General features: G+C 41.1%; 1 protein-coding gene across 4 annotated transcripts in view; it reads right to left on the bottom strand.

Moving 5' to 3' along the window:
* The window catches only part of LOC112452151, a 194,474-nt gene that overhangs the window by 76,080 nt on the left and 105,644 nt on the right, over nt 1–12,750 (bottom strand). For all 4 annotated transcript variants that reach the window (XM_025012227.1, XM_025012226.1, XM_025012228.1 and 1 more), the window contains one exon: nt 10,365–10,570. In XM_025012227.1, coding sequence (XP_024867995.1) covers nt 10,365–10,570 — 206 coding nt within the window. The remainder of the gene's footprint in view (nt 1–10,364; nt 10,571–12,750) is intronic.

Genomic DNA, 12,750 nt, shown 5'->3' with positions numbered 1-12,750 from the left:
ATAATTTATTGCTCTCTGTTACATATGTCATTAGTTTTTAACCATGTAATTCTACAATTTGGAGATAGAAGAATGACCGTCCGGAGCTGCCAATTGTCGGCTTTTACATTTAGCTTTTCGAAAGTATGCTTACAAGCATACGTCGTTGCCTAATTTCACTCAGTGAACTTCTCAGTTCGCGTTTACGAGAGGCGCCTAACGCGCGCAAAAGTTTCGAAGTTGCATAATGCGCATCCTGATGACACGACAGGATAGATTACGCTCGTAAACCGTCGTGGAAGGAACGCATTACGGCCGCGGAAACCGGGAGGAAGGAATACTTCCGCGCGATGACGTTGATATTTATCGATCGTTTTAATTCCAAGTTGTTAAACTGTCGCGTATGAACGCATTCAAAGAAGATTGTCGATCGTAAAGCGTTAGTGCTTTATTTAACGATGAGAAATGCTCAAAGTTCCTGGATTGTCTGCGAGAATAACTCGCGAAAAATTCAGTCATCTCTTTAATAAACAGAAGTTCTTATGTCTGAAGTGGAGAGGTATAACCTATTCTTAATGTAAATCCCTGCTCAATTCTCTTCCCTCCCGAGGAAGAAACAATCGCGTTGCCCTTTCCCCGGAGTAAAATCCTCTCGGATAAAAGTGCCGCGCGATTGTACACGCGCCGCGGTAACGACTCGGTCGAAATATCTCGGCGTTACGAACGTAAGATGTAATTCCTCAAAATGCGCGGCGGAGCTTACATCGTGCATTTCGGGAAGAGCTGTGGGATTTTAAACTTCGTGAGCGAGTGGCGTTGCGTCGTGATGATTCGCGTCTTCTGGCGCTGCTAGTCGTAAGTGAAGCGAAAAAAGAAAAAAAAATAACGAAGTCGACGGGGGCTCGCCGGCGTAATTTCCTCGAGGTAATAAACTAAAAGCATCTTTCCCCGGCTGCGTGCTCTTCCACCGAATCTGCCCACCGTCTCTGTACTGGCTCGCCTCACCTCGCCACGGACGGCTTGATTCACCTCGGCTCGGCACAGCGTCGGTCTCGCTCGCTTTCTCTGTTCGGGAACAAAATTACTTTTACCGGCGGATAGAAGCTCGAAATAATTCGAGGGACGAGCGAGGAAGCGAAGTCGGAGAACTTAGGCAAATTCGCTCGGAGCCCTCCTTGACTTCGTCCTTTAAGTTTCGAAATTGTACACCGCTCGCGTATTAAGAGAAGGAGTGGGTTGAGAGATGAGGGATGAAACTACGCCGGTCCAGATCCCCCTCGAAATAGGATACAAGGAGACGAGGAGTCGTCTCGAAGTTTTCGACTCCCTTGATGACACCGCGCTGTAAAATTAATCGCGCGGAGCGAGATTTAGTGGCGTGCTTTGTGAATGACGAAAGTATCCGTGCTAACCAACCGATTCGAATTACGACGTTCTCTTTGTCTACGACCATTGATTAATTAATAATTTCAAGGTTTCTGCCTGAGGATTAAAGGTGTTCTCGGTCTCTGAAATAAGCCAGCCTTATCCAAGATATTCTCGTGGATTATTTTAGCTAGAACTTTTCAGTCACTTTTCTTAGACCAAATTTTTCAGATGCTGACGATAAGGTATTCTTAGCCTCGGAAACGAGGTGCTTCCTCGACTTTGACTTCGTCTCCATTTGTCGCGTTCTCTTCGCGAAAGTCCACACGGCCGAAGTCATTGCTCTCGGAAGAAAGACGGAGAGAAAGGGTTGAAAATAAGAGATTTGCGATGCCTCGTTATCGATGTTGTCAAGTATCTTTCTCCCTCTCTCTCTCTTCCTTTCTTTCTCTCTGTTGTGTGCTCCTTACCGGTCGACACAATTCGCTGTTTTCATCAATTGAATCTCGCAACTTCGTCTACTTACTTTTGTCGCGATCCCGAAGGAGGCTCCAATCTTCTCGAGAGATAGACGGAAATTATACAAAAGGTCGCGCAACAATCAGCCTCTTCTCGGGAGAAGAGAAACGTAACGGGGGGAGAGGTGGTCGGTTGGTTGCAGACGCGAAAGTTTTCGAATTCTAGATAACGAGATGTTGATTCGCAACTTCTTACCGCGGCTGCAAGTATAATACCCGGGGAGGGGGGAGGGAAGAGGGAGAGCAAACCTTACTCGACTGGCTGCAACGTCCTCGCTAATCTACGTCGCCGAATAGAACCTCAGCTCGCTCGACACAGGAAAGATGCTCTTAGGTACTTTCCGGAAAACGCGAGCGCCATAGTAATTTGTCTTTTGGCTGCACGAGACGTTATTAAAGCGGAAGTAGTCGTGGGCGAGCAACTGCGAACGAGCAAAGTCATCTTCTTACTACTATTCTCGCACTTCCGATTCTATTTTATCATTTGTAGTATTATTTTTTATAATATTTTATTAGTCACATCAGAGGAGAAGATTTTTTAATCGGTTATCATTTTTACTGCGATTTTTTTAATACAATTTCGTTGAAAGTATCCTTATTTAATCTCGAACTATAAAATAATAAACTATAAAATAATAGATTAATATTTAACACGCATTAGGTTTAAAATGGAAAATATATTTATCTCTCTTTCTACATAATCCCTACATTTTGCAACAATTTTGAATCGTCGAATCAGACTTTCATTACATTTCAGAATTGATCAGAAGCTGATATTCTTCTCAAATACCTACGGATACCGCTTTTTAAGTATAAACGGTTTTCAATAGGAAATCGATTTCAATTAAAAATTACCAGTTAATTAAGCAGATAATTATGCAAATATTCATTTACGATATTCAGCTACTTTTAGCTCCGATTGCAATCTTTCCCTCTCAGAGAGGGTGAATTAGTGGTTGTATAATACCGAAACACATCGTTGTATTCTATTGCGGCGTAGGATAATTACATTTATTTGACCGTAAACTCGAATTCCTTCCCTTCGCGGTTCTAATGTGCCCGCGCATATATACAATCAGCTTTATATTCAATTCTTTTTATTGCCATCGTCAATGTGTCTTCCGCCGGCATTAATGCGAGGAATACCGTTTCCCTCGTGTGCCGCTTTTTAAAACGTACTTACGACGTAGCCGTCTTACGGAGAACCGCCGAGACTACCGAGTTACATGGCGCGTTAACTTTGAATAACCCATAAACCGCCATCTCTCCGAATCTTTATTCCTCGCGATGAGTTTCCACGGATAAAAGTCGCGCACGAACGAACGTCACGACAACGGCCGTTAAATTCCAGCGGCCAGCAATGACGTATAATCGTCGTGTAAGACCATCATAGGCGAACGTTAATCGCACGAGTGCGCTCGCAATTATTCGAGCGGACTGCACCGACCGTCGGATTAAATACAATGAGAATCGTCTGATTCGACAATGCACAGTCACCGAGGAACATGACGGAGATGTGAAAAGGGAGACAAGCACGTCCTTTCATTCTCAGGATATATCGCGTACGTTAAGCGTTAAGCTCCAGTTCATTACTTTATAATTAGATACGACTGTTTTCAAGAAAATTGCAGAAGACTCGCGGCGAGAATGATGAACGGTTGAAGAATCTCGTCCGTTAATCCGCGTTCGTGACTGATAAAAAAATCGCGGAGGATAATGCACCGTGAAATTCGCATCCGTGCACCTCACGCGCGCCGTGCGTTTCGCCACGAAGATATTCATCTTCTCCATTCACTTTCATCTTCGTTGAATTAACCTTCCCGCGAAATCCATTAAGCGCATCCAAAACGACGACCATAGACTCGTCGCTTAATGGACGGATACGTGTAACGGATGTTGTTGGATCTACTTGCTTTCAGTGGAGACGAAAGAGAAAGAAGAAGAGAGAGAAAGGGAGAGAGAGAAAGAAAGGCAGAGAAAGGGAGAGAGAGGGCGATACAGGGCCCTTTTGCATCCCTCCTCGCGATCGGCAGAAAAATCGAGCGGATGAAACTCTTACGTGTCTTATAGAGATAATCTCGTGCACTTTTCTTGGGCGATGTTAAAACAGGATAAAAATCTGACGCACCATCGCTCAAGCCGAGACAACGCAATTTTTCGTTTCTTGTTAGTGCAATATTTCGTACTAGAATCGCGAATATCGTTAATCGACCGCCGTCGATTTCACTCGTCTCGTTAATGGGCGGTCGTGAAAGTAGCACTCAATACGCCGCAATACGCTATCGTGTTGATTGTGCGTCGCGACAGGGGGCTTTCGGAATGCAGGGGTGGACGGTTCGTGAATAATACAGGCCGCTTACGGTGGCGTTGTTAGGTTTTACTGCCATCGAGCTGTCGGGCGGCGATTTATGGGGCGGAAGATCGCGGCTCGCGGGGTCGCGGCAGATTAGTCAGATTGTTTGGAAATTTTCATTGGTTTCCTGCCAACCGAGGAAGCGAAGGCGAAAGAGGAGGGGGTCATCACCGTTGCCGGGTACCCTGGCGCGGCGCGAGTTTTCGATCGTTTCCTGCCCACGTACCGGCTGCTCGGAAAGTCGCTCTATTTACGGGCCGTCTTAAGTCGCACGCGAAGCACATGCAAATGCCGTGCGATAAAAGAACGAACGACGCAGCCCGGTTTCCTTCGGCGGGGAACTCGAAGAAACACGGCGGCGCCGTGTCAACGTCGTTTCCTCGTTGCCCGTTGATTTATACTCCTTTCTTAGGACACGACGTAGCGATCGGGAAAATCTGCGATCTTTCGTCAGTAGATTTTCACGATTCACGTTATTGAGTTTTAAAGCCGAATCCATTCGATCAAAGTTCATTAAATTATCTCTATTACTTCTTGACTCTGTTCTTATTTTATGTAATTTTTCTTAAATTGTAGTCACTTAAATTAAAGCAGATTTTGGACTAAATAAATGAGCGACTCGTCACCAACCGAATATTGTGATAAAATATTGAAATTACTAGCGACACGATTATCTTATCGCGTTTGCGATATTTGCAATCGATGCCGAGATTTTAATGAATTAGACGTATTGTGCGAAGGCGTAGTACGACGAATGTTATGCTCGCTTTCAATATTAACGCATGTTTGCGCTATCGCTATTTTAATACGCTCAAATATAGACGAGCGTGAAAATCCACAACGCGGTTAAATATCTCTCTTTCTTTCTCCTGCACTTCCTCGATGAACGGTCGCGACCGTATCTCGATATGTGACACGGTCGAGAGAACGGTAATGCGGAACAGCAGCTGCATACAAATGGGGAATTTCGAGGGCAGGAATGCGTTACGGCTTAAAACGGCTTTCCATTCCATTAGATGAATCGCGCTGATAATTAATGTAGTTACGGTCACCCATGATATTCAATCCGCGGAAACCATAAAGCCGCGGCCGTTTAATGTTGTCCAAGGATGCTGAGTGCGTGTGCGTCCGGACGATAGCCACATTGATACACATAACTTCGGCATTGTAATGGTCTTCTGTCAGTCCTTCCATATGTCGCATATATTCAACTTTTCTCTATTGTAAACTTTTATACAAAGTTTGCGTGTCATGTCGATCCGCAGGAAAATAAGGCTTCCTTAAAGCATGAAAGAAACGTACGGAATGACTGAATTCAAATGGATAAAAGAAACTCGAAATTTAATTCTTTATTTTGATAAGCATGCAAATTTTTGGCATGTTATAAAATTTTGCATGTTATCAATGAGGAATGCAATTGGTTTTTGACAAACATAGAAAGTAAGATCTTAAATCCAACTTCCGTACCGGATAATACGACGAAAGAATTGGGTGGTAAGCGTCGTTTCTGCGCCGCCATTACCTGGTTATTCTCCCGCATCGAGAGATATATCTCGCAAGGCGAAGTTCTGCCGGAACATCAAAAATTGGCGTGTTCCCTCGGGGTGGGAGCTAAATCATTTAAATTTCTGCACAAACGACCGCGCGCACATGCGGGCGGAACTCACAAAGAGGGAAGAGAAAAAAAGCGCGAGGAAAGGGTATTATCCAGCTAGCGAATCGCCGGAAAGTTTCGCATCGAGGGTGATCTCGCTCGGAACTATCCTCAAACTATCGTCAAACTATCGTTGCTACTGACCTTGTTTTCGGATCGCGCCGAGTGTACGACGTGCCGAAAATCTTGCGGAAGTTCGCCGCCTCGCGAATGTGTGCATTCGACAGAGGAATCTCCATTTTAATAGTTCTGTTTGCTTTAGATGTTGCTACGCCGAAGTGTCGGTGGTTCGTTTCACGGATTTGCTTCATGGACCGAAGATGTTCACCATTTACAGTATTATAAGTCAAAAATCCACCAAAAATGATTATTAAAAATGGAATATAGATAATTATATTTTATATAGTTATAATTACACTTATAACTATAAAATATAAAAACTTAAAATATAAAATTGTATTCTATTTTCAATGATTATTTTTGATGGATTTTTAATATTGAAGAAAACAATGATATTTTATAACATTATATTAATATTTATACTTTTGGCTTTTATTCAAGAAATTTCTAATTTTATTGACGTAACTTTAGTTTCTAATAAAAGTGAAAATTTCATCGTTTTTAATATTTGTAAGAACGTACACTTATGGTTTTCGTTCCTTATGTTACGCTTTAGCTTTAGATTATTACGACGATGTCAACGATCGGCAAGTTGATGAAATTTAAAATCCTCGTTAGCTAAGCTCGGGAAATGTTTGCACGCGATATCGAGAATGTCCTCGAAGAGGATTTACATTTTTATTTCCCGATACTACAAGCTCGTTTTTGTTGATGGGGATTACCGCCGATCGACGATAGCACGTGTAGCGAAAATTAACAAAAAAGTTGCGTGTCGACACTGTCGACAACACTTCCGGAGTTTCGCGTTTTCTTCTTTTATTTGTTTTGATTCTATACGTTTACGATTATACTACGTGAATATTTCGTAAACGTTTAATTGACTCGCTTTATTTTAAAAGCTGCGTAAGTTAAATTCAAAAAAATGTTATGAATTTCAGTGAAATGCAGACATAATTTACATGGACGAATTTTAGCAGAATTTTAAAAAAATTCTGATGTTAAGCTATTTTTCTAAAATAAATAACAAATAATATAAAACATGTGAGTCGGATAAATAAAATAAAATAAAATAAAAATACAAGAAAATGTCAATTAGTAAAATGTTTTCGCATATATTTAGCAAAATTTTCCAAAGTCAACTAGTGATGGCATTTTTAAAACAAACAATTCAATTTAATCGTATCTAGGTATAAAAATTGTTTGTCGTATTCGCCCGAATTTATTTTACTATTCGCGAAGCTTGACCTCGCGTGTATGTGTGTTACATTTCGCGAATAATATCCTACGAGATGTTCCGGCTCATAGACGAGAGGAGAGGTCGGTGAATCCGGAACGTCATTTGTAGAATATTGGAGTACAATCTGGTGGATTGCATTCTTCGAAACATTCGATCCTCAATGGCGAAAAGACCAGAAATACGAGAAAGCGAGAGAGAATCGAAGACCAGTGGAGATCTCGAAAGAAGATAACGTACCGTAACACGAAATAGGCTCTGAATCCGCTTGTGTTCCTAGCAATATCACATTTGATATCAGAAATATTTTCTTTCTCGAGAGAGAAGAGAAAAATGCATAAATATTCATTACGCTACAAATGTTGCGCTTGTGCTAATTATTTCCTATTTCTAATAATGTAGTAGAGAAATTCTTTTTATCTTGATTGCCGTTAATTATAGATAAATATTTTTTATCTTAAAGATAAACTTTTCATATTTGCTTTCAGACTTGATATCAGATAATTTTCAATTTGCATTTAATATATAATTTTACAGAGCTCTGGCTTCCGTGAATTTTTGTAAACATCCTGAAAACAGAGTAACCTGTGCGATATGCACGTTTGATACATGCCGTAGTAAGCAAATAGATAAATCAAAAGTGCTTTACTGAAGTAAAACCTAATTCTACGTGTACGCAGGAAATATCCATTATCGCGTCGATACGTTATTCAACGTCTTTCTGCGCTCTCTCTCTCTCTCTCTCTCTCTCTCTCTCTCACTCTAGTGAGATCTCGTTTCTAACGGAGAATGCCGACAGGCGAATCCACATCAGGATATCGAGGATTCCAGAGAAAATGACGTATCCTCAGATTCAGCGTACAAGCTCCTGTCTCTCCATCGACAAAAGGATGCGGCAAATGTACCGCGATCGGGACCGATTCTATCGAGGATGTTCGTGTGTTTAATCGTCGTTGATAGAAACTGTCGTAATTATACAGTGGTGATTGAATTTTACATTACGTACGCGGATTAATTCACAATCGATATATCTCTAAAATATAGACTAGCCTCTTTAAACTTTTTGCGGGGTATAAATTAAACATTAAATTGATGTCGCCGCTTACAAATATGTGAAAGAACACTTTTAAATACTGCCTTCGTTTTAGGGACACCGTTGAAATATAAATTATCACATTTCTGGACTTCTGGAGGTTCTAATTGAGGTTCTTTTAATTTTGTAATTGTCCAGCTGTTTGCAAATTTAATTCAAATTTTTAACGCTCGTACGCAATTACAAGTAGTAAAGACCTGTTATAATCAGACGGGATGTAAGTAGAAACGACCGAACATTTCGCCAACCCCAAGGGAATAAGTAGAAATGGTCATACTATGATCAGACCAAACAAGGCAATAAAATTAATATTGGTTATAAACGTATAAAAAAATGCTCGTGTATATATTCTCATTTTATTTAATATATAATTTAATACAATGTTGCAAAAACTAATATCTATTATCTTAATATTATCTTTTTTTCATACACTTGCTGTTATCGATTTGACTGCGTCTAATGCGATACTATCAACGCCACATAAAGGTCCATTCAACAAACTGCAATCTCACTTCTCTTTAATGAATTTTATATAAAGATATCACACTGTTGACAGCCTATTGCAGGAAAATGATAAATTCTCGCCTCATTTACAGCAACGCGAGTTCCATTTAATTCGATTTAATACAATCTCGAGTCATGGTTTAATTATAAATCAATATTGAAATTAATTATAAATATCAATGTAATAAATGTATTGTGCCGCAATATCTTGGAATAGCCAATATTATTCTACAAATTAAAAATAAAAGAAAGAAAATATCATATCGGGTATAAAAATCCGGATTTAAACAACAATTTACTGAAAAATATTTTCTGGAATACAATCTCTTTTTATTCTGATATCAATTTCTCTCTCTCTCTCTCTCTCTCTCTCTCTCTTTCTCCGATTATATCTCACGTGTAGATCTAGGATCTTCCTTTCATTCTAATTGCTTTCACCTCAAGTTTGATGACGTTGGTTTCCTCGTTTTTGTACATATCGATTCTTTTCATCAATGCATGACCGATCCGACTCGGTTATATCCGACGCGACTCTCATCGATATAATATAATACGAAAGATTATTCATTGAGTTCGGTAACTCCACTTTCCTTTTACCGACCCCCGGAGGAGATCCCGGCGACTGACAGCTTGCACTGGGGAGCTTGTGGGGAAAGATGATGTAGTATCGCGGCAATAGTGGCGGCCGCGGGATGAACTCGCGCCTCATTTGTACCAGCGCAAGAACGCGTCTGGATACGCTGCCCGGCACGTTTTGCCGGTCGGCCGGCCGTCCAGCCAGCCAGCCAGCTCTGGGAAGATGAATTACATCGGGACGTGATGGTGCCGTCTGCGTCTGCTCACGGTCGCGTCGCCGATCAGAATCGCGGAAACTTGTGTACGGATTCAGACACGTCGGTAGCTCCACCCGGTTCTCTCCTTCTTTCGTTCGTCTTATCGAAGGTTCGCGTGCTCTCGAGCTTTTCATGTCCCGATACTGGAGCTGGGGCGAATGAGGGACACGAGGAAGTACGAAAGGAGGGAGTGAAGGGAGAAGATTGATTGCATCGAATCCCACGTACAGTCGGCGAAAGAAACCGACAGACGGGGTGCTGAGTTTCCGCGCGGCGCTTTAAGGAATCTCGCTTGCATCGTGGAACGACGGTAGAGGAAGGATGTTTCCGACCACGAAACGCGTGAATAGTGATGAACGTTTCGCTAGGTTGGTGATGGGATATCACTTGTTCCACTTCCGGTGGTACCATACGAGAGAATTACGAGGATGCTCTGATAATTAGGGAGAAGGCGGAAGAATCGAACCACGCAGCTAATCTTCCACGATCATTAATTAATGTTCCTCGCTATGATCTCTATCCTACTTGATTTACCATATATTTTCATTATCTTTTTAAAAAATCTCTACGCAGCAAACATTACAAGATGCATAAGGATATTTTAATCATGTATCTTGTATCAAATTGTGCTAGATCAAGTATTACATAAATTAACGATACAACTTAATAGTACAGGAATTTCAACAAGCAAACAGAGATTAAGGAACGTACCTCGACTTTTACACCAGGCCGGGGGAATATCTGGGTCCTCTGGCTGCTATCCGGCAGATATCGGAAGAACTCGTGGTCATCCTTGTACCATTTAACTGAGTAAAGGTTACTTCCACCCAGTAATCGCCATTCGCACCTCACCTCGATCGAGGAACCCACCACAGCTTCTTTTGGCATCTTAAACTCCACTTTGATATCGCTGCCCGCTGAAACACAAATAAGAATATAAAGTTTAATTTGATATCACGATGAATGAACATATATATTAGACGTTACGAATGTTATGCGTGCTAAAGCATTGTAAAGCAAGTTAGTAGTAATGGATCTTCACAGATTTTTTTGTTTCCAAACTTCTCTTTCTTTCAATTAGTGATTTTCGCAACAACATCATGTACTTTCTAATATACGGATTACGTAATTGAGAACGACGAGTAATCCAGCTCTCATGAATCGTATTCCTGAGTTCGTTATAATTCTTGATCACGAGTAGGGCTGTCGATCTCGCGTGGCGCACAGTTTGCGCCATTTTCGGGATTTTCATTTCGTTAATCCACGTGCACGAGAGACGACGTTTGGAATCCACAGTCGCTTCGCAATTACCGCCCGCGTTTGTCAGCCGAGAGCAGGCACGGATGGTAAAAGGGTGGCGTGTGTTAAGCATGGGAATAAATACGTGGTTACCGGAAGGGTTAGACGTTCGTGCGGCGGGGTCGAGGTAAACGCGATCCAGAAATTTCCTCCAAAACTCAAAATAAATGGACTTAGCTGCGTATAGACAGGTAGTAAAACTTGCATAGAGTTATATTGCAATATTGCAGAACAACGTTCCTCGACTGGATTACAATTTTCAAGTTTAATCGAAAGGTGAAAAAAGTGTAATAATTACAGGTAGTATCTGCAGTAAGAAGATAATGCGTAATTAATGTAATACAAGAGGAGAGAAACACGAGTTATGTAACATGTTCAGTGATAAATCCGCAGTGATAAATCGATATCGATCAAGTCATTATTTGCTCGTTTTTCTAGCTATTGACTTTTCTCTTTTGCATAAAACAAGCTCGACTTACATATATTTAAAAATAACGATTCTCAAACCAAAAGCAGATAAATTTTACATTATAGTTTTAATGTTCGATAGTCGCTTATTTATTGAAATTGAGACTTGATGCTGCATATCAATTATCAACAAAAATGATTATTAAAAATGTTAAGAATTGAATATGTTTAATATATAAAGAATATATAATATTAAACTAAAAGTGCCTTCAAAGATTTGAAAAATATGACCACATTTCCTTGCAATATTAAAAATGAGATATTTACCTTAGGATGTAATTATCCCATCTAGTTGCATATAATGATTAATTCATCAATCGCGTCATTTGAGAATACGCTGCATATTCATACGAATAATTACACATCGTTTCTCTTAATTCATTTACGTAACAATCACATAATGCCATCGTTACTAGTAAATCATTATCGACAATTTAGTCCAAGTGGCTTGTGAATTACAATGAGCTGTATTGAAGTAGTATGGCGAATTTGTTCGGCTGTACGGAAACGTCAATCGTACGTGGTGAGAAAATTTATTTACTCTACGCTAGACCGCCAACGACCGGATATACATAAATTCTGGTGGATGGCTCATATACTGCAGCAGGTATCGGGTTAATTTGGAAGGTCGAGCGGAGTCGGTCGCGCATGGGAAAGCGAGGCGACGATCACGAGGCGTGTTGGGATTAAGTGTGGCGGCCGTTGTCGTTAAAGATCCATCGAGTGGAATGTCGAGAGACCTCGCTTACTTTCCGCATTTGCTCCTCCGGTCAGTAGCCGCAATTTACAGTCGCGCGTGTTAATATTTAATGACGCGCGAATTTCGACTTGCGGATTAAGGTTTCAAAGAGCGAGCCGATCTCTCGCGTTTTATGATCACGTGTGTGCGTGTGATCTCGACGCGGTAGAAAAAAGATCTTAATGTATCTCAAGTAAGAAAGTCGTACGAAGTTTTCCAAAGCCACCTCAAGCGACTTATGGATCTACGTGGTGTTAAAATGTTTTGAAATATTGTTTGCGATTAATTAATTGTTCAGTTATTTCTGCTGAGGACGTTATGAATTAATATTTTTTATAAGGACCATAGAATTTCAGTTAGGGAAAGCTTACCTCCAATTCGATATAACTGACGTACATGTATACAGACTCGCAATATACGGAACAGTATACTGACGTTCGACGGGACTGACCTAACCGTTGGTGTCACTCGCAGCTGCTTCCGATGGCGCGGTTTGCGTTTCGCGACGCGTTTTCGAATGCGCCTCCCCGTCACTGCGCTTTCTCTCTTTCTCTCTCTCTCTCTCTCTCTCTCTCTCTCTCTCTCTCTCTC

This window comes from Temnothorax curvispinosus, unplaced genomic scaffold, assembly GCF_003070985.1.
Source record: "Temnothorax curvispinosus isolate PA1 unplaced genomic scaffold, ASM307098v1 QBEX01002996.1, whole genome shotgun sequence".
NCBI lineage: Eukaryota > Metazoa > Arthropoda > Insecta > Hymenoptera > Formicidae > Temnothorax > Temnothorax curvispinosus.
This window is presented reverse-complemented; position numbering and strand designations above follow the sequence as displayed.